The 23,278-nt window shown below is 47.9% G+C and overlaps 1 protein-coding gene across 9 annotated transcripts in view; it reads right to left on the minus strand.

Annotated features, from left to right (window-relative positions):
* ST3GAL3 (ST3 beta-galactoside alpha-2,3-sialyltransferase 3) overlaps positions 1 to 21,280 on the minus strand; it is a 187,025-nt gene extending 165,745 nt beyond the window's left edge. For 2 of the 9 annotated variants that reach the window (XM_066325035.1, XM_066325037.1), the window contains exons 1-2: positions 9,116 to 20,000; positions 6,478 to 6,622 (exon numbers count right to left, since the gene is read on the minus strand). In XM_066325035.1, coding sequence (XP_066181132.1) covers positions 6,478 to 6,592 — 115 coding nt within the window. In that variant the 5' untranslated portion in view covers positions 6,593 to 6,622; positions 9,116 to 20,000. The other 7 variants (XM_066325032.1, XM_066325030.1, XM_066325033.1 and 4 more) reach the window with 7 other exon arrangements.
* Between the last annotated feature and the right edge of the window lie 1,998 nt (positions 21,281 to 23,278).

The raw sequence follows: 23,278 nt of genomic DNA on the forward strand, positions 1-23,278 counted from the left end.
GAGACAGCAGGGTCATAAAGTAATGCTGGGTATTTCACTAAATAGGCAGTAACAGATCAGAAAAAGATGAGGCACTTTCATTCCCCTATGCTCCCTGCCTGTCCTGTGAAGTGCTGCCTTCTAGAAGACAGGGAGGCACTCATGAATTTTTTAATTTTGTTTTAACTCTCCGAGGTTCTGATTCACATTCACGGAGCAGACTGTCTCTTTTGTCCTGGTGGCACAGGCAGCAGCCTCGGGTGAGCTGCGCAGGCAGTTCTGTGCGGTCACATCCAACAGCCGGAGCAAGAGCAATCAGGAACACACACATCAGCTTCCAGCCAAGAAATAGCTGGCACAATTACAGCTGTGAAAGATACTACTGCAGCTGAGTGTCCTGGAGTTGCTGGAGTTTAAGTTTAGCCGTCCTCCTTATTCTGGCAAGCTAAGAGGGAGCACAAAGTAACTTGAGCATTGACAATTTCTGGGCACCAAATCAATTTTTTTCCTCTGTTCTGTACAGATAAGAGAACAATCCACCATAGTTAGTATACTATAGCTTAAAGTTGCAAGCTGAACACAAATGGAATACTTCAGCCCAGTATGAGAAATCTTAGAAAAATTAAGCTACTTTACCAGACAACTCTTGTTTTAACGTCTATTTTTACAGCTTTGTTTCTAATATTCACTGCTGCCTCAATAACATTACTTGCTATTTTTAGCATTTCAAAAAAGCATCACTGTGATCCTCAAATCCCTAAAGCATCTGAAAACTAGCAAAGAGATCCTTAAAACTGTAGCTGGATACATGTTATGAGAACTTTCTAAACATTTGTTCTCAATTTTGGTGCAGAAAGTACAGCACTAACACACACTGCAGCTGAGTGGATGAAACAAACCTTAAAGTTATTAATAACTCCAACATTAAAAAATTCACAATAATCCATCTCAGTGCTGTACCCAGTCTCTTCCTGCAAAGAAAAAGAAAAAAAAAAAAAAAAAGCAACTGTTCCAGGAAGCTTAGAGTGCTGCACAGTACTGTCCAAAACAGTATTTTTTAAAACAGTAATGCCCACAAGGCATTAGTCTCTTAGGCTTTCCAACCTGAGAAGCAGAGGCAACAGCAATAAAGTCTACTTTAAAGAATACACACACCCTCCCCTCTAAAGCTAACCCCATAGACAGAGAGCAATTAAAATTGTTACCATCACCATTTGCTTGCTACCCCTCACAACAGCACTGTGAATGCCTTGTCAAAAAATGTGCTCCCTCAGCCACCTAACCATCAATTCAGCCATCCCAACTCAAACCACTTTCATCACATTTATGCTCCCAGTGCCAAGCTGAGCTGGCCCGGAGTTGTTTTTTATAGGAACACTCCTGCATTCCCATCTTCTGACAAAGGCAAGTAGGACAGTCACAGCAGAACACAAAACCATTACGTGACTCTCTCTACAAAGAGGACAAGTTTGTCTCCATGGCCTAGTTGCTCACACACCAACTGAATGTCTTTTCATTGGTTCTTCATTGAACAAAGAACAGAAGTCAGATGTCAGTGTACATAAGATCCACTCCCCTGACGCAGAACAAACAACACTTGCAGTAACCCAAGATACAGCAGCCCTACCCACCCACCAGGATGCCACCACACGTCCACAAGGCTTTGGCCACCTGAGAAAGAGTATCCATTTTCCAAACCCTCGCAAGAAGATCCACATCTTCAGTACATTGTTACACCATAACACAAGAATTTACAAAAGTATGATTTCACTTTGAAAGAGATAAACCAGTATTTATATCGATAATAAAGGTTTGATTGCTTTCGATTAATTCAGCCTTTTTTGCTGCATGACTGGTTTCCATGGAAATGCAAGCAGATTAAAAACCTGCAACCAGAAGTGAGTCAGTTTTGCCTGTTTATGTCTCCTCAGTTCCCTTGGAAACAGACATTAAAAAAAAAAAAAAAAAGAGTAAAAAGGATAAGGGTCCTGAAATACCTTCAGAAAATCTCTTCTCAAAGCTTTATCTCTTTGGCTGCCTTCTCAGAATTAGAGTTGAAAATAACACAGAGCAACAGATGACAGAATAGTGACTTGATTTTTTTAAGGAGACATCAACAGAACATACCTGGAGATGTTTCAGAAATCACTTTCTAACTGAAAAGCTCAAATTGTATTAATGTTGGTTTTAGAGAAAGTACTTCACACAGAGTATATATATCTTTAAATTAGTTCAATTTTAATATAGAGAGAAATACAATAGAGAACAAGCAAACAGCATCACATTGTCCTTGTCCCAAGTATATTTCAATACTTTGAGAGAGAGGGAAAAAGTAAAAGTTGCCTTGGGAAAATGAGTCCAATACTTCCATTGCTTTTTAATGGAATTATTCCTTCCTTACAACACACTCACTTTGAAGTTGCAAAAGTTAGGTTAAGTAACAAACATCAGTATAAAATTTGTTATGCATAAAAATGCATTCCTCCAAGCTGATAAAGCAAACCTAGGAGGGCCTGTCAGCAAGACTGCATCTCCCAGCACACTTTTCAAAGACAACAGTGCACCCCCCTATGAGCTGGATCCTCACACTACTATAGACATCCTCCTCAGAGCCAAATGCATCAGGGAAGGAATAAGATGGGAAGTTACCAGGAAAGAGGCTGCAGTGCATGTCTCAGACCTTCAAAGCCTGCTCCTATCACTACCATTACTATGCAAGAATTCTCCAATGACCAAGTGTCCAGAAACACAAAGAACAGCAGTACAATTATTTGCTCCTCTAAGTTCCTTCTAGAATGTTCAGGACAGCTAAACCGGATTACAAACTATTTCCTTGTTTGTCTGCCACATGACAGTATCAGTTCTACGTGCTCAGCACACCTCCATGCAACTCAACACTTCATCAGAGAGCTGTGGAATCCATCATTACTGCCTGGCTGGGAAGAACGTGCAGGGACAGTGCCCATCTCTTACCAGCACTGTCAAGAGACTGAAGCTGCATTACAAACATCAGGAAAAAGGAAATCTTACCTCTGTGTCCTAAACCCTGCACATATACTCCAAACAATCACCAGAACTCAAAGGCCCTCCTGTATTCAGCATTACATTCCTTATTTTTGTACTCTGCTGCTGCTCTGAGAACTAACAAAATACTGCCATGGACCTGATACAAGGCTTGGGAAGAGTAGCCAGTCACGAAACTCACTAAAAGGATGAGAGAGGGCTAGCAATCACAGCAGGTATGTCTTGAATAGAAGAAGCAGTTGAACTTGATTCAATGTTAATTAGTTCACATTAGCCAAATTCAATCTATTCTTGTCACAGTAAAGATAAGCCTTAGAGAATTAATTATTTCCTATTCTCCTTTGTACTTTGGCAAGGTGTAGTGTCACACAGAAAGGAGAACTATCTCGCAGTACTCACCAAGGCATCACTCAAGGAGGACAGGTTTAACATTAAGTGGAGAACATTTAATGTTAAGGGAACATTGAGAGAAATGTAAGTTAATGTGTATCTTTCAGTCTATTTCAAAGTTTAGCCTCCTTTCTTGTAGAGGCCAGAGGTACATATAAACAAAATAATTTATCTATTTATTTACTTTAGCTAAATACACAAACATCTAAGTGTAAGGAAGACTAGTTTACACAGTAAACCACTTTACAGTTACAATTCAAAATCATCCACGAGAACGATATGCACAGACATCTTCTAAAACATTAAGTGAACAAACCACACAAGCAGCAAATAAGCAGATTAAGTGTTTTCCACCATACTCTACAACAAATTTGTTTGTTTCCATTATTAAATGCAGGTGTCAAATTTACTACAACCAGTCTCTGAAGAGATTGCAAGGGTATCAGGTTTTGGGATCAGCTTAGTTTCATACCTCCTCCAACACAAAGAACAGAACAAAGATGAATGTCACTGTTGAAACTAGGGAGTCGTTATTAAAGTCAAACAAAATCAATAATTTTTTTTTACTAAGGACCCCAAAATTAACACGACTGACTTAGTTTTGCCTTTGGGGATATCAGCATTATCATATCAATCTCAAGGAAAGTTACAAGGTCACACACCGCATTGTAATTCAGGAAATAAAACCACAACGCTTATCAGGCACCAGCTGACTAGTGCACTTAATTAAGCAAGACTCCCCTTCAGCAATATAAGTGCCCCATTATACATTGTATCATATTACACATTCTCAAGAAAGCCTGATCATAGTTAAATAAGTAATTCAAATCTGCTATTTGTTAACTTCCAAATGCTGATTTAGAGGAGCTTAACATTAACTCTTCATATCAAGTTTCCCAAAATGGGGTTTTAAATTTGTACTTTAAATTTGCCTAAGTTCCTCCTGTGTTAAATTACATGATAAATAAAATGGGTTTTGATACATAAAAAAGTCTGAAGACCAACTGAAAACAGGTACAATTTTTATAGTTTCAAAAGTAACATCAGCCCCTTTATACTAGACTGCTGCTTATGCTAATATTTCAAGGAACTTTATCCAGTATTTAAGACACAATCCACAAAAGTGTTGAGAAGAAACAACAGTACAGCCTAAATCAATTGTGACAACTGATAAAGAACAGTAAACTAAATCCTCAAGCTAATATCATTCTTTGTACATGTTGAAGAAGCTTAATGCAATCACTGCAACTTCCAAGAATAAATGAATGACACGTTTTACACAAAAGATTAGAGAAAGGGAGATACACCAAACCAAAGGTCTGCTGTGCTCCTGTGTGATAGTGCTCCTGTCAGAACATCCTGGGTACCCAAAAACAGCCAATGCACTCAACAGAAATACCTCTAACTAGGCAGCAACTTAGACTCATCTTTCCAGGCAGAAGTGTTCAATTTATAGAAATCCACAGCATCTGCACACAGATTTGCACCACTGCACTGCAACCCAAAGTTACAACAAAACTCCCCAGGGACTGACATGGTGTAAAGTAACAAACGGCACACAAAGCTAAAGGCACAAAATCCAAAGAGGATCGCAGAAAGTCAGAACCCTCCTCAGCAACTTGGTGCATAACACATAAACACATAGCTGCTTCTTTGTTTGTAACAAAGATCACACACAAGTTGTGGCATGAAAAGGTTTTTTTGCAGGCCTTGGGAAGTCCAACATGATTTCCTGGTGGCGTGAAGGAAGTAAACGATGGTAGGTGGTGTAATTTCATAATAGATCATCATGTAATAGCAGACATGGCAAAACTTTCTTTTAACCACAACTGTACTTCTTTTGCAGGAAGGATTTTCTACACCTTGTCAACAAAAGTGCTACTTTTCAGAAACTCATAATCAAGATTTTTAACTCCCTCTCCGAAGCACAAACCTGAAGAAAAAATCCCTGCTCAAAAAACCACTATACATATCCTTTCACAAATTTAGCCTTACAATATCTGTTCTAGTCCAAGGCACTGTAGTAGCTCTCCTGTCAAAATCAGTGCATCAGCACAAGTGTCACATCCAAGTCATCATATGTTATCAAGCAAAACTTTTAAAGAGCACATAACAACAGATATGGAGCACGTAGAGGTAGAAAAATGCTAAGTTTAAGAAGCATTGCAGCAGAAACCTCAGCATGCACAAAAACGCAATACAACAAAGAAAAAATTTGATCAGTGGCTTCTTGTCAGTTCTGGATCAGTGTTTCTCAGCTGCTGATCCAGGGAGCAACAGTCAGCTCTGAGACATCTGAAACAGCCTGTGGAACAGCTGCAAGGAAGGCTGGCTTGTGTTTTGGGCAGGAGGGGAGAGGAGGGAATTGTTTTCTTGTTTTTATATTTTCAGCAAATCATTCTTGCATGCAGGGAAAATCAACACAAACAAAAATAAGAGCAGCAACTGAGCAATCAAACTGCAGCCTAATTTCTGTCTCATTGCAACTGTAACCTTCTATGGCCTTACTGCACAGTACAATCCTCAGATTGTATTCAATGAGGTCAGATGTCTCTTTGGACTTAAAAAGGTTGAGAGACATCCTTTAGATGACAGATACTTGGCATATAACAACATGGAAGATAAATGGAAGATGAGGATTTCTGAAGGACAAAGTAAGATGATGAGATAACCAGCATACATGATTACAGAAAGAAATCAAAATTCACCACAGGAAAAAAAACAAACTCGTCTTAGATATTTTAAAACATACAGAAGATTCAGGAAACAAAAGCCTTAACATACAAAGTCTTTATTTTGACAATAAGGAATCATAAACTAACATAATATTCTAAGAACTGAGATCTCTAATACTAGATTTATAAAGCATGAACCTGCTCTTGTACTCAGTAATAAAAGTAAAGCCATAAAGAGCATTAGGTAGTCACAAATTCGACCCCTTAAGCATACTAAAAGCTCTAGCACTTGAGTGGGCTTAATCACATCCCTCTAATACTACTAAATCAGACCTATCTCACCACGATTGCAACTATTTAACAGATGTTTTAGGGAGCCCAGAAACAGTTGCACCGTTCTCCTACTTACTTGAATCCTCCCATCTGAGAAGGTGCAACTTCCAAGCGGAATAGTACAGAAATCCCAGTACCAGAAAGAGGCAGAGGGCTAGCAGCAGGTTACGCAGAAACACCAAGAATCCCATCTTCACATTAAATCTGCTCTTCTACACGACCTGAGAAAGAAAAACAGGTTGCGGTTGAAGCCACCTTCCCCAACAGGCATCCTCTCCAAAACATGCAATCGCATACCCGCCATAAGGCACAGATCGCAAGCCGCGCTCTCCACAGGGTAAGGGTAAATCACAGGCGCTCCCCAAAGCACACCCGTGAAACAAGAGCTGCCCCACACAGCAGTGACAAGGGTCGGCGCCGCTCCGGAGAGGCGGGAGTGTCACCGCCACGTTGTGACACAGCATCAGCCCCGCTCCTGCCCACTTCAGACAACCGAGCCCAGCACGGCCCTGGCCGCCGAGGCCTGGCGAGCACCGCGTCCTCCCGACACGCCACAGAGGAAGCCCACGGCGCCGGGGCGTCCCGCGGGAGCCGGGTCCGGGCTGGAGTCCGGTGGAGTCCGGGACACTCCGCGCAGCGGGGACGCGCTGCCCTAGAGGCGGTGCCGGCGGCTGGGGAGAGGGGCTCGCCGGGCTCGGGGACGACTGCAGCTGTCCGCCGGCTGACAGCTGCCCGCGGCCGACTGGAGCCTGGGTTTAAACGGGCGGCGGCGTCGCCACCGCCGGGCTGTCCCCGACTCGCCGTGCTCCGCTACCAGCTACGCCGCGCCGCGCCGGACCCCGCTCGCCGTGCCGGCTGCTGTGAGCGGCCCTGCCCGTCCCCTCCCGCCACTCCTCACCCGGCCGCCGACGGCCCCGGGCGCTCGGCCGCCGGCTGCGCCCCCCGGGCGCGGGGCTGCGGGCGCCGCCATGCCGGGCGCGCCCAGCGGGACCCGCCGCCGCCGGGGGGCGCCGCGGCCGCCAATGGCGCGCCGGGGCGGGGCGGGGCCCGCCCGCATAGCGGCCGCCGCCGACCAATGGGACGGCGCGGGGGGCCGCACCCCGGCCAATCGCGGGAGGCTTCCGCGGCCAATGGCGCGCGGGCGGGGGGGTCCCCGCCGGAGGAGCGCTGCGGCAGGGCGGCGGTGCGCGTGCGCGGAGCGCCCCCCGAGCCCCTCGGAACCGGCGCGTGGCGATGGCGCCGCGGGAAGCCGTCTGGTCCCCTTCGCCCTCATGGCCGCTGCCGGGCATCGCTCCTCCTCCAGACCCCGCCGTCGCTCCCCAGTCACGCCGTGGCACCCCCAGGGCACTGCAGTGCCTCCAGGCACGGCACTGGGTGGCCCCAGCCAGCGCTGCACCCGCTGCGAAGGCTCCGCATTGTCACCCCAGAGCGCTGCACCTTCCGCCGGCTGAGGCACCCCAGCTCCCGCCCGGCCGCTGCGCCCCTGCAGTGACACGGCATCGCCCGCCCTCCAGGCACTGTATTGAGTGTGCCGCGCCTCCCTTCAAGTGCTGCACTGCCCCGATGGCATATCAGCCCTGCCCCGCTCTGCACAGCCAAGCTGCAGCTACCACACGGCAGCGGAGCCCTGGGGTGCTTCCAGCACTGCCCCAACACAGCATCTGTCCCTGCCACTGCCTTCACACCATCCTCCCAGCACTGCACACCCAACAAGGTCCTCCCCAGCCCCTGCATGGCTCTGCGCCACCACCTGGTTGTGGCACAGCCTCCACCACTGGCCCGCACCAGGGGGCACGGACGCACCCCGCTGCCTTTCACCGCACAGCTCACGCCAGGGCAGGTTCCACGCGCTTCCCGCTGTGTTACAGTCTCCACCTTCTCACTGCACAGCTGCCCTGTGAGCAGAGCAGCGCTCGCACTCTTCCCACAGCATTGTCCTCGTTCTTGCCGGCCCCACAGCCTTCTAATGCTCCTTAGGCAGAGGGCAAATGATGAACTCTAATACCATGCCTCTCAGTGATAGAATGATAAAGGGAAATTATTAGTCGTGAGGGAGAAAGTCATCTGAAAGGAAAGAAACTGTAAGGAATAAACCTGCATCTTTAGTTACCAGCCCAGTGACCCTCCATTTGTCACTGGTAACAGAAAGAAGATAAAAGGTGATTTTAAGGGAATCTTAGTAAGATAATATCCAACAGGGTGGCAGGTCCCACAGAGGTGGGCCCAGGCACTGATGTTGAATGGCAGACGCTGCCTTGAACAGCACAGAGCTGGCTGAGCACTGCCCATTCACAAAAGGCAGTTGACAAAAGGCAAAGTTCCTGCTGGTCACAGGGAGAGCTGGTGGGCATTCATACAGACCCATTTTCACAGCCAGAAACCCCACTTTGTGCCCTGCACAAATGAAGTCACTGTGTGTTGGTTGCTAGTGTGGCATCCACACAGCCAGGCTTCCAGAGCTACCACGCTCCTCTGCAGAGACACAAGGGAGACACATGTCAAACTGACATACCATTAGATTTTTTGAATGCCAACAACTTCTAGAGACAGCACAGGAGACCAAGAGACTCATGCAAACAGCTACATATCACTGGCACCAATATCCCCATGAGGAGGTATGTGGGGAGGGGACACAACCACATCCATGTAGCCCTGTCCATCTGTAGATCTGCCCCCAAGGTGCTGCCCCACCAACCCCAGCTTGCAAGGCTGACCTGCTCAGGATGCTCGTTGCTCTCACTTATCTGGGGCAGCTCCCTTCCCTCCAGCTTCACGGCGAGCTGGCAGCCAGGGCTGGTGCAGGCAGCCTCGTCCTGTGCCCCTGGCTCTGCTGCCAGGCTCATTTCTTCCAGCAATGCCACCAACTCCTGTACCACATCATGTCTGGCTGGAGCCCAATTTTACTTTACAAATGCTTGCTTTATGCCTGCTCCTCTTCCTCTCTTCATCCCTCCATCTGCGTAAGCTGGGTCTCGTCTCCCTGCCTCAACCGCCCTTGTCCCTGCGACATGGAGCTGCTGCACTGTCTGCTGCCACTGCGCCACATCTGCTCCAGCTGTCCCCAAGCTTCACCTAAACCGCCCCCGACTGTACCGCATTTGAACCCCGTGTGTGCAGGCACAGCAGGTGATCTGATTTCAGTGATGAGATAAGCGGGGACCTACAGCACGAAGCCAGATAATGACAAGTCTGGGGCTTGCTCCTGAGCCTGTGTTTGTCACTCAGGAAACTTGAACCCCGTTATCAGGTGTCAGTGTGCTGCAAAGAGCCCAGGATGAAGTCACCCTTCTTGCCAGCCTGGAAAAAGCTCAGAAGGTGAGTGCTGTGTATCTTGGAAAATCAGGTACCAGCAACTGGCAGCTGTTTGGTGGCCATGAGATGAATTTAGGCAATGATTAGTGGAGTGATTTGGTTCAAGTAGCAGGACTTTAGTCTGAACATGTTCCTACTTAGCTTACACATTTCATTCGCAGGCAGATGTCAAGCTGGATGTTGCTAGGAGATAGACAGCAGGGGAATAATTAAGTCTGATTAAATCCTATCATATTGCTGTGCTGCTTTCCAGAATGCTCTGGAGCTTTTTAAAGCCAAACTGACCAAATGATTAGGCAAATGGTCTAGCCCATCCTGCTCAACAAAACCCAATTGCAGCAAACCTGCTGAGCCTATGGCTACCCATGTGTCTGCAGAGAATTTCCTACAGCAGCACTCACCATGATCTGGAGAAAAAAAGCTCTGGCACAGCTGTGGCTGCATTAGCAGGTAGCACAAAACAGTTAGAGCTGTTCACTGCTTGGAGCAGGCAGTGAGGGGTCCTACCCCTGCATCAGTGCTGCAGAGACACTCATGTTGGACTAAGCATGACTCAGACACACCAGTGTAACCATAAGCAAAACTTTCTTCTGCCCTTCTTTTGAAAGGAGCCTGCCTAGGGCATACCAAAATTGCTCTGCAAATTCCCCTCATGTGCATGAGGAGACATTGAGAACCTCAAGGCATTCCCACTGAACTGACACCTGCCAGCATTTTTTTTCATGGTGACTGAGCCACACACTATATAGGGGCGGGGGGACACTCATAAATAACAGCTACAGGTTCTTTTTCTACCAGTAAATGAAGTTAGGTTGTAACTATCTGCATCATATGCCACATACACACATCAGCCTCCAGGCTTCCTTCATAGAGACTTTTAATCTCATTTTGTTTCTTTACCCTATAAAAATGACCATTCTAATACTCACACTGTAATCCTTCTCCCCAAATTAAGTGTCATCAAATCAGACCCAATACTAATTAATGCAATACTTTATGATTAATTAAATACCACTAAATACCACAGCAAAGATCTCTTTCAGTAATGGCTAGACAGAGATTACCTCTGCTGATGCACAGGCTCAAGGAATGCAATCTGGGTGTAAGACACTTGCTGTTTATCTTCTCTCTGACCAAACTTGTTTCATCTCACACATTCATTATGTATTATTTTTAAATGCAGATTCTGAACATGATCAGACTGTGGAGAACACTTTACATTTCTGGTGCTCTGGCTACTCTAAGACCTGTTAAACAGCATTAGCACCACGCCCACACAAAAATTAAAACAATCTGAATTTGGCTCAAAAATTCTGCCACCCTCCAGATGTTTTCAACAGCAAAGAATCACACTTACCACTTTGGGAGCAGGTGAACACCTGGAGCCTGCCTGATTGCTTTCCCAAATGCTCTGCCTGACTGGAGCAGGTTTCCAAGGGTCTTCCTCAGATGAAGTGACCCAGTGGTCCCACCTGGCAGGTGGCTATGTGAGTGCAAGCCCCTGGCCAGCACTCACTGGCAGTTCATCTCCTTGCAGTAATTCCAATACACTATGTTTGGTTCACTCATAGTTTCCAAGAGAGGAGGTAGGCTTGAATTGAAGACAAGCATTGAAGACTCCCACTTTTCTGGGTCTGCTTCACGAGTCCCTCGCCCTCACGTTCAGAAAAGCATCCCACCTCCCTGTGTCTGGTTTCTGCTTGCAGACATACCATTTTATTCTGTCTTCTGCTTGATTAAAGAGCCTTTCAGAGCCTGGCATTTTCTCTTTGTGACACTACACATATGCTGCAAGAAAACCCCCTCTCATCCATCTTTCTGAAAAGCTAAATATACTGAGTTGCTTAATTCTCTTTCTGCCAGGCTTTTCCTCCCACCCTCAAGCCATTTTTTGCATTTCTGCTCTGTAGAGCCTCTCTGATTTTCCTGAATCCTTTTCAAGATATAGAATCCCATAATGAGCCTCCCTAATACTTTGACACAGGGATTTAATCTGCTTTTCCTATTCTCTGTCTTAAAGGGCTGCATTAGTCCTTTCTACCATAGCATCAGAATAAGCATTCAGGCAGGTTTGTCTCTAATCTTTTCCAGACGCCCTGCTGGGGCAGGTTAGAACCACCTGTATCTCAGCTGCACATCCAGGAGCTGATGAATGGAGTTTGGTGGTTGGGGACATCTCCACTCCCACACACCTCCCTCACTCGCTCCCTGTCCTAGAATCATGGATGGCATGGTTGCCACATTTGGGGGGCTTAGGGAGCTAAGCTTGGCAGGCCTTAGGAAGATTTGCTGAGCCTTGGTGAGCTGTCCAGTAGCAAATGTCCTGCTCCCAGTAGGTTACTGTGCCATGAAAGAGAGGAGAGCACAGGACCAAGCAGTGCCTGCTGGCATTCAGGCTGGTTTGACTGGGAAATATTTTGCAATACCTGTTAATATTTTACCCATCCTGTTCAGAGTGGCAATGGTCACCGTAGAATCTATGCACTGATTAATTACCAGGCTGCACACCATGAACACAGTCTCTTCAAAATAATAGGTTATGTGAAGGTTCCATCTTTAATTCTACTCCTTAAGAAACCAACTAAAATAACCTCCCCCCAGCAGCCTCCCCAGTGAAGCCTATCTGAAGATCTGGGTGTGAAATAGGGAATCCTACTCAGCCCAGATGCCATCACTGGATATCACAGTGCATTTCTTCATGCCAGTGCTGCAGGAGCCTTGAATGAGCCCAGCTCCAGCTGTGGCTGTGCTGCCTCTCCAAAGCCAAGAGTGCTGTCCTTGAGTTTCTGAGATGATTGCTGAATAAACTTGAATTTCAGAGGTGGTTAGAACTGCGATGGCCATGAACTTCAATGGGTTCATCTTGAGCTCTCCAGACAGGCATTATCCCATCCCCTTTCATGCCATAAAAACAGTTGGAAGAGTGAGGCGAGGCAAGCAGGCACCATCCACTCACTGCCTCTTCTGAAATGGGAATGGCAGGAGTGACTCCTTCTCACGTGCTGTCACAGAGAGGAGGGAATTTGACAAAGCAGTGGCACAAGGAGAGGCAGCAGCTCCCCAGACCAGCCACAGTCATACTACAGGCCCATGTAATTTGCAAACAATTCGATTATTTAATCACAGACTCTCCCAAACACATGTGTTAATTTTTAATGAATGGGCAGCTGGCTGGAGGCCAGCATAATTTAAAGGGTCAGAGCAATGGTCAGATAAATGGCAGAGAACCCCAGACTGCCACTGGGCAGATAAAAGCACAGCTAAGGGCATCCTGAGGCTGTTACACAGGGAAACTTCTCCCTGGGCACAAGAAACATTCTGGCTGCTGAGAGCAGGAGCATCTATAGAGAACACTTTGCCTTCTCCACTGCTTTCAATAATGCTGTAGGATTTTCATTAAAAATATGTATTATAAAGAATTAATAAGACTCAAGTAGATTAACAACTGCACGTATTAACAGCTACATTCTGAGATCTGTCAGTGAGCCAAGGCTTAATGGGGAAACATCAACAACAGTAAGCCTACCTAGACCCTCAGTGACCCCTGGTCCAGTGCCCTTTAATAGGTCTTAATATCAATTGGATGACAAGATGAAGGCTTACATTTGGGGCTGATAAAACACTGAACAGGCTGCTACAGCATGAGCTGAATGGCCTGGGAAAATGATAACAGCCCACAGCACAGTGATGGGCTGCAAAGGAAGGTTCTTGGAAATGGAGAAGACCGGCTGTACCACAGGATGGAGAATCTCCCTGAAAGTGGGGGTGGGAGGTGAAATTAAGGAAAAAAGCTGAAAAAGAGCTGTCTCCACACATGACTGTTGCTATGCGCCTGCAGCACAGTACCTTGGCTCTGAGGGCCATGAGTCAGAAGGGCATGGAGGGGATTTCAAAGCAGAGCTACAGCTCTGGCAAAGCCAACTTGGTGTCTGGTCCAGCTCTCCAAACTTCAGAACAGGTACAGAAATCCCAAGGAGCAGCAACATCACCACAAAAAAAGGAGCTAAGGTTTGGAAATGTGACAAATAAGGCTGCATAGGATGTGAGCAGTACAGGCTACTGCACTGTCCCAGGAGGTTCTTCTCACTGCCAGAGGGAACAGAGTACTAGTATAGGCAGAAGGAACTGCAGGAACCAAAGGTGAGAAGTTGAAGAGGGGAAAAACTCAAGCCTGAAATTAAGTACAGCACGGTCACTGAAGACTGGAAGGGCAGCCATCCTCACCATGAAGCAGCATGTAAAACAAGTTTAGATCTCAACTAGATTCAACAAGTTTAAGGTCTCAACTTAAATTTTTAGACATCTGTGGCTCAGGCACAGAGATGCTGCATGGACATGCTTGCTGTTTTGCCCTGACCTGTAAGTACCCTTCCTGACCTCCTGTCCAAACAGCTCCAGCAGCAAAAAGGAGGCCAGGACTGATTCCTGCATGCCAGAAAAGGGAGTGGATGTGTGGAGGGCTCTGCCGGAGGACAGTTTTGTTCACCTGCTCTTCCAGCTCATGCACATATGTCTTTCTAAAAACAGGTACAACAGCCTGAGCTGGCTCTGTGGCATTACACTACCTGCAGCAGTGCTCATTGCCAGATCTTGACCCAGGGAATGCGTCATTTCCAGCCTGGAGCTTCAGAAGTTAATTACTTGCACTGGAGCAATCTGTTGTGCACCTCTAGCTGGCCTGCTATGGTGATGGGGCCACTAGCCGTGGGCTCCTCTTTTCATCCTGTTCAACCTGAACCTCCTCCTCTCCTTGCTCCCTCGTGAACTGGAGCCTCTGAACCCACGTAATGCATCAGCAACCTTCATACAACACAGCAACCAGCTCTGTTACTCATACTTGTCTCTCCCATACATGCCCAAGTGAGCTGACGCCAAAACCCACTGCATAAGCACAGCAGCACAAGTGCCTGAGTCGGTGTCCACTCCAGGTTTACAAACCTTCCCCCCCGTGTCACTCTGATCTCTTCCCTACGTGCCCAAAGGAAATAGTCAGCAACGCTGCCTCTGGTAAGCAACTCCCAGGGCATGTCTTGTCTGCAAGCCACAGGCTGCTGTTCTGTGGGTGAGTGCCCCACTCAAAACCCCATGATGCACCAAGGGACATCAACACCTCCCAGGGTGCAGGGCCATGAGCTCACAGAGATGCTCTTGAAGTATCTCACCTCCTACACATCTGAGACCAGGGCAAGCATGATGTTCAGGAGAGGGACCAAGGAGATGGGAAGTAGCAAGAGCAAGGAGAGGCAGGAGGAAGGGAAAGCACCAGGCACCTCAAATGCTGCCAGTCACTGGGAAGGTGGTGGGAGGAAGTGCTGGTGGTGATGGTGGAGGTGCTTCACCACTGGTCATGAGAATGGCTGCCTGGCCTGGGGCCCTGGGCTGGCAGGGTAGCTGCCAGCTGAGGTAGCCCTGCCATGTCCCAGTGCCTTTCTTCCCCACTCCTGGATGCTGAGGCTTATCAGCTCCCTCTTGGGAAAAGGAAGAAAGGAGAGTAGCCACCCAGCAACGCGAGGGCCATAGGAGCTGTGTGGGAGGGTGCAGGGGCTGTGGCTTAGTTTGCACTGCCCTGAGGCACTGTGCTGCAGGACACGGTCAAGGGTTTGTGCTTTGCTGCAGGACACGAACATGCTTAGTTTTGGAGACTCAGCATTTGAGACAACCTGTGCATTCTTGCAGCTGCTTTTCATAATAGGAAGTTAGAGCAGCCAGGGGGAAAGGCCTCTGGGTGCTCTGTTTGCTGGCAGGATGTGAGCTAATAGCAGCCATGAACAGGCAGCTGCCTGCCACAGGGAGGGGACACAGAAGGGTGCTGCTGAAACATCTCAACCCCCCCACGTATATCACTTGAAGTCACACAAGTCTATGTTGGTAGGCATGAGTGAGAACAGGACTAAGGGGACACTGGATCCTTGTGTAGTAAGTGGGATCCTAAACAGTGAAGGCACAGAGCTGCCAGCCAATGGACGACTCTGCCCCTGTCCCAGGAGTCATGGGGAACCAGCCAGGCCAGCAGGTCCTTGTTTTCAGATGCAGCCCATGCCGCCCAGCCACAAGAACGTGGGGACAAAGCTCTGCCTCTCCAACAGAGCTTCTCCACCCTGCTCCATGGGAACCCACTCCACATACCACAGCCAAGGGAATATGAACTTTCTGCAGCCATCACCTGAGCCACCACTATGCTGGGGGATGCTGGCAGATCCACAGGATCAGGGACAAGGAGCTGCTCAGGGCTGGAACTTTCCAGGTCTCAGTAGCCAGTTGAGGTAGGTTTGCATTGCAGCTGAACTGGTCCTTCCAATGCAGGGATGGGGTAAGATAAACACAGCGAGGTGTTGGTACCAGTGACTCCCTCCCCAACAGACTGGTTCCTGGTGGACAGGGTAGATTAGCACCACTGCTATGTGCAGTCACCCAGACAAGTCCTGTGTTCAGAGTCCAGCACCTACAACCCACCTACGTTGGCATTTGAGCCCTGGTGTGAAGCTGTGTAGAGCAGCCTGCTCCAGCCCAGCCCAGCTCCCCTCTAACCCAGCCACAGACCCTGTGTAGGACAGTTCTCCCCTCTGCCAGCATCCACAACACAGTCATGGCTTGGCAGTGTCACCTCCCAGCAGCACTGTGCCATTGTGTGTGTCCAGGGCATCAGAGAACCGCTTCACACAAGGCCTCCCCAGCTGTGCTGGGGACCAGTTTCAGACAAGCCTGGCCACAGGAGACAGCCTCCTGCCCCAGATCACCTGTCCTCCATCAACTCACCCCAGTCACCTCCAAATCACTGCTCCTTCCACTCCACACACGGCTCTGATGAAAAAGGGAAGCTCTGATACCTTCTTCCACAGAACTTTCCAAGCCCCAGGCCCTGCAGAAATGCCAGACTCCTCAGCTGAAAGGGCTCCCCAGTCCTGTGACAGCAAGTGATCATCTGCAAAAGCATATCACTGCCATGCTTCAAGTCCCACAGGTTCAGATTCCTCCTTCCTTTTCCTTCACAAGCCAGGAAACACCCTCAATGTCAAGATCCAGTGAGACCTGGGGAATTCATTAAGATACTCTCTCAAAAGCAGTGAAGGTGCAGAAGTTCAGAGGGAGAAGGATGGTGGTATCCTGCACCAGTAGCTGCTCCCAGCAAGCCCAGAGCCACAGCAGCTGGTCAGTGCTGCCTTCCCTGGGGAAACAGCCCACGCTTCTCCCATTGCACCAGGTGGCTGCAGCTGGGAGAGGCATCGCGTGGTCTGGATGTGGAGTGAGCCTGTCATCTCTCCCTCATCAGCACAGCCAGGTCTAAAAATATCCCAGAGTGGGTTGATGGTGGTTGTGCTACAGTCTCCATTATGCAGATGGAAATGGCTGGTTCCTGCCAGAGTGCCTGGGGAAGCACCAGCTCCTCTGCCCATCACTGGCACAAGGATCTTGAGATCCTGTGCTGTGCTGCAGAAATCTCCATAGGAGAGAGGTGCAAAGGACAGACCATGGCACAGAGCATCCCAGCCAGGTATAGCATCACTACTACAGATATCTTGGCCAGGGGAGACAGCTCCACAGGCTTTGTCCCTCCTGGATGCATGGGAATTTGCAGGGTGGGGAAGAGGAGAACGGAGTTTCACAGCCCACAGCCATGAACTCCTAACAGCAATGAAAAGGGGAGCTGCCCAGGCAGATATGAGTCAGAAGTGCACCCAGAGAGCTGAGCTGACAGCACTGTGTATGCAAGCATAGGGGCACAGGGTCTGAAGGACAAGTTAGCAGTGCAGCCACAGCAGGAGTGGGATGAACCCTCAGCCCATAGGAAAAGCCAGAGGAGCACAAGAGCAAGGGGCCAAATTTACAGCTTGGCCAGGAAGAGGGCTGGCTGGCTTTGTGCCCTGCAACATGCTGCCAAAGGGCAAAGGTGCCAGCTCCTCCCTTCCCATCCCTGCATGTCCCAAATCCATAGCGCCTGACAGTGAGCACAGCTGCTGATACTGAGCCTTGGGCAACTGGTCACCCCATAAACCTGACTGAATAGAAAAGCAGCAGACACTGCTGGAGAAATCAGGAAGGATGTAGCAGCTCCCACAGGAATGCTTACAGGGCAGGATCGTGAATCCAGCACCAGATATTCTGGCTCTGATACAGACTATTGGCTGGCAAGCAGAGTCTGATTTCATCCTTTCCTTAGAGGCATCCCCAGGATGTCACAAGCATCCTTGACCACAATCCTGAAGTGCTGTTTACTCACCCTCAGTACATGGTGTGCTTTCCTCAGATCCCAGGCCAGCAGGGCAAGCCCCCTCCACAGTCAAACCTCTCCTGAAATGGTGACCCGGCAGCAAGGCCACACTGACTGGGTAGCACTTTCTAGAGGTAGACACTCCAAAGCACGGACCTATCGCACCTCTCCCTGCACCAGACCCTTGGCAGCTCCCACAGCCTGCAGGGAGCTGTTGCCAGGGATCAGAGCCCTGAGCAATCTCACCTGCTTGTGGGGCTGGAGGACAGGTTGTGTTGGGAGAGCAGCGAGTCCAAAACACCATATGGCCCAGCCATAGCCAGGCATCTGTTCACTGGGAAGTGGAAAGTCTGTCTCAGCAGTACAAGGCACCTCTCCAAAAAGGCTGCACAAGGGCTCTTCTGTCCAGTGACTTCTGGAGGAAGGATTCTTTAGGCAGGCTCCAGCTTGGCTGGAGAAAGGGTGGGGATCGCTGTGAGAGGTGATGACTGTCCAGCCATCAGGATCACCCCCACAGCCCTAGCCCTGCACTCTCTCTGGGAACGATCTCTGCAGCCTCCACACAGTCAGTGCACAACTGGAGGCGGCTTCTTTGTAGCGTCTGCACAGATGGCCAAAGGACTGATCCAGGTCCCTCAGATCTATCCCCACAACATGACAGAGAGTGGAGGATACAGGCAGGCAGGAGGGATCCTGGGCAGCTGTCTCAGTGAGCACGGTCCAGGGTAGCAGTGAATCAACCAGGCTCCTGGGGAAAGACCTCCCCAGCACACTGCGCCGGTGCAATGCCCCACACAGGCAACAGTCCAGCCCAGAACAGGCAGGGTAGTGGGGCAGGAGAGACCTCAGTACACTAGGCTGGGACCCCTTAAAAAGGCTCCTATGGAGAAGGTGAGGAGCAAGAAGCCCTTCCTCGTGTGCTGGCCCACCAGGTGCTGACGTGCCTGGCTTCCAGCCCACCAGCTTGGAGTCATGCAGTTCCCATGAATGCCCTCTTTATTCTCCTTGCTGTAAACCCCTTGGCAGCCCCTCACCCACTTGAACTGGGGAGGGAGAAGAGCCAAGATCTCTTTTTCTGTCCTTCCCCTTGCCAGGCTCTGCACAGTGCTGAGGGCCCAAGATGCGGTTGTCCCTGCTGGTGACAGCACTGCAGACCTCTGCTCCCACAGGAGTCATCCTCCAACCAGCGAGGAAGAGCAGGGTTGGCCCTAGCCCCCTCTGTGTGGACAGCTGAGGGTCCAGACAGGATGCCCTGTGCTACCTCTGCATATGAAAGAGAGAATGGCAGAATATGAGCATTTACACTGCTGCCAGTTCCTGTGGACACCAGCTGTTAAACAGTGTTTGGAAACATCTATCCAGCTGGAACTGGGAAAGTCAGAGAGGACTCAGGACAGACCCATCTCTGGCTGCTAGCACAACTGCTCTCTTCATCCTGTCCTGGCTCTGCTGGGCCTGGACAAGCAAAGCAGTGTTCTTGTTGCAGAGCCAAGTGGCCTGGGCAGCCATCCACCACAGGCAACCACAGCTCCAAGCCACACAGGCTGCTCAGCCCTTTGGTGCAGCTGCTCCCCATCACCAGTTTCCTTGCTCTCCTGAATCACACCACTCCTGTTTTCCATGGAACTGTCAGCAAGTTAATTGCTCCTCTGTACCTGCAGCCCATCAGCACGCACACTAAAGGCATTCATATCCTGCACCCAGGACACTGTCATTTCTTTTTAATTGCTTGTGGCTATCAGGAGTGAAGTTTGAGTTAGCCTCTGTTGCGAGGATAGGCAAGAAAACTAACCCAAAAGTTGCAGAGATAATGTATTAAAACAAGGAGCAGTAATTGAGGAAATGATAGTCCAAGCATATGAACCAATATCAGCTCACATCCAACCATCTGATCCCTATGTCTGAAAGTGTCTCTGGAGGTCCCTGGGTACAACACGCTGCCACGTGTCCCTAAATTAAGCAAGACTGTGGGATTGAGTCACTGTGCTTCTTGAAGTAGTTTGCTTTGGTGTGTAGCATACTTCCTGGGCTGTAAAGACAGGTTTGCTCTTAACTCTGTATGGAGGACTTCAGCCTGGATATGAAAACCAGCCACCCACCTTGCCTACAGCCTGTTAGGGAGGCAGCTCTTCCTTCAGCCAGCAGTGTGAATAATGATGAGAGCATCCCAGTTCCTGGGGTGTTGGGCAGCATGAGGGGCCCACGCTGCCAGGCAATAACTCAGTGGAAGAAGAAGAGCCCAGGCACCAGGACTGTTTCATTTTTCACCTGCATCGTGTACTGAAGGTGTTCACAGCCCACTAGAACCATTCATAACAGTGAGAATGTTTCCTAAATGCAGCATTCCAGGCCAAAGATACCTCTTCTCAGGCTCTCCTACTTCACTCCGTTTTGTTTCAAAATTAACATGCATACTATACCATTTAAATCTTTTTCCAGTACCCTTCCACACAATTCCCTCATTTGCTAGGTTCTGTCAGAATTGTTTTGATGCTGGCCTTGTCACATTACTCATGCTGCAGCAAGGAGGCTGTGGCAGTGCTTCTCCACGGATCTACCACAGCTGCATCAAAAGATGGCAATCAGGTGAATGTTTCCCATTCCTCTGGAGACCATTCTGGTGAGGTCAAAGGAAACTGCGGATACACACCCTCAGCTATGCTCATTACTGGAACCAAGCAACAATCACCTCAAGTGTGGTACTCTTCATTAATCCAAGGGAGAAATCTAAAGCTATTTAACAGCAACACAGAAAAATGAGGACTGATTATGGGAAAAAAGGAAAAAGGCTTATTTTGACTTTTAGCAATACAACAATACTGTTGTTCATGTTCAACTGAAAATACTACACACTTGACACTAATCTAAATGCCCACACTGAAAGGTTTTGTGCAGTATCTACAAATTTGTCAGGGAAAAGGAGCCATTATAATTTTCCCCAACTACAAAAGCTGGCTCCAGGAGTACATGGCACATTAGGTTCAAAGATATGAGCTGAAATAACACTACAATAAGCAAATTCCTCAAGGTCACTTGGTGTATCAGTAACAAAAATCCCTGAGCTAAAGAAGAAGAATCTCCTTTCTCTGACTGCCAATTCAGCAGGTCTTAACCAGCACTGCAAAATTCAAGAGTCAACACCAAAGTAAAGAACAGAGCTGTCTGAGACTGCACCCAGTAAGATTTTCTGATGATTCCTCTTCTGGCAGTCTCAGCTACAGAGGGAACCTAAGGCAACTCAGTTCTTGCTGCAGATGTCTCAGCTCTGTATTTCAATGAGGATAGATGATTCCGTGGTTCCATCCCTGTTCCAGTTAAACAGCCAAGCTGGACTGAGTCCTTAAATAACAGAACTCCACTTATGTCTCTGAAAGAGAGTTCTCTGAGAACTCACTAGATATGCATTAAGGAGATCAATAGTAGAAAAGAATAATGCAAATAGAAAAATTAGAAGCATGATGAGAATTTCCGAATTCCATTGCTTTAGTTCTTAAATTAGTTTACAGATTGTCTTTTTTGAAATTAGATTTATTTCTTCAGGAAACTGAAAACAACATACAGGCTAGCAGTCTTGATTTCACCTCATGTTTCATTAAAAAACAAGCACAACTGCAGACGTCAGACAACAGGAGCCCAGTTAAAGAATGGAAGAACAGAGATGCATTGGACGTTAGGATAAGTGACTATGCTCCTCAAACAGTGCAGAATCAATTCAACCCAGCTCAAAACACCAGAAAGAGAGAGAAGCAGCAAGGAGAATGCGTCCTAGTACTGACAGTACTGCCTCTGGTCATCTGAGAAGTAAGCTGATAGAAAAGAGGTCTCCTAGAAGTCTAGCCACAGGCAAAAACATTACTGCAATCTGGTACTTTACAAAGAATATAGTCACCTTTTAAAATCTTATGAAAAGTTAGCAGTGACTTGTGAAGCTCATCCTGAATTAAGGGCAAGCCACTATTTATTTATACAAAAATTGCTCCTTGTGGGTCCAACCTGAACCAGTCACAGATGGAAGCTTCATGAAAAGTGAAGAGGTCTATTGCCTGCAGCACCACATGCAATGGACCAAATAAAGGGCCACCAGAGTGCACACTGAGCATGATTTTGTATTGAACATATTCAAGAAACACCTGACAACCTGATAGCTGATAACCTGGCAGCCTCTCACCCTCACTGGAATGATGCTGTAAAAGGGATAAACACACTTCCAAAAAAAACCAAAACCACTGGAGAAAATTAGCAGATATGATAAAAGTCTTGGTAATGAAAAGCCTATGTACTTTTGAGACAGCTGCTCTGTACAGAGCTTTTATTGCTGTTATACTTGAAGCCATAAACCAAATTGCTTTTGCAAAGTCAGATAATAAAGACTCCTCAAACATAAAGGTCACCAATTTTAAGTTCAGAGAGAAGCCAAAACACAGTTTTGTCCCTGCAGCAGCTAACAGTGCACTCACATTCGAATGATGCAGCACAAGAACTGGCAGGAAAATTGGGAAAGCCCTTTGTCTCAGAGTGCAGGATGGCAGCGGTTTCCAACACAGTGCAGTCAACTGCGCAACTGTCAACAAGAGCAAATTTGGCACCTGCAGAAAACATTCCAGAAACAGGTAACAAAGCTCCAGAACAAATACTATGCATAGGAACTTTTGAAAGTCACCGAATACTGTCAGACGTGAGTGGCAAAACCTGCTGCAGGTGAAAACCAGAATATCCTGAGTGGAAAAGATACACAAGAATCAATAAAATCCAACTCTTGGACCTGCACAGAGCAGCTCCAACAACCAACCCCAAGAAGAACACCACACCAAAACAAATCCAGCTGTTTCCTACTACATCATCATTTTAGGATGAAGCTGTTGAGCCAGGTGTTTGCAGCGCAGGTAGCATAGCATGTGACACCTAAAAGGTGCATTTAAGTTCTATAGCAGTTTGAGGACAAGGCCTGAATGCAGGCACCTTTTCTCTGGAGGGAGAGTGGCAGATTGAGACAAGGAATATGTTTTTCAGAAACACACAGAGAGTGCTCATCCTATGAGAAGTTAATACCAAATTAACTCTGACAGAACAGAGGAAAGTTTGTTAAGGCCCTGCCTGCTCTTCTCCACATTTACTCACCACACATCACTTCAGAGGCTTACATACAAACTCAGATGTCAAAGAGCAATTTTGTTCCTATTGCCTGGACCAGATTAACTGCAGCTACCAGACTCAGGTATTAACAATCCTGGTTTTATCAAGCCAACTATCCCATTCATCAGAAAACCATTTAATACCCTGAGACCAGGAGTTTTGGACATGGTAAAAGGGAAAAAAATGCGCCAAAACAAAACCCACAAAATAAAGCCATTATCTC

Source organism: Sylvia atricapilla, chromosome 9 (assembly GCF_009819655.1).
Source record: "Sylvia atricapilla isolate bSylAtr1 chromosome 9, bSylAtr1.pri, whole genome shotgun sequence".
NCBI classification, from domain to species: Eukaryota; Metazoa; Chordata; class Aves; order Passeriformes; family Sylviidae; genus Sylvia; species Sylvia atricapilla.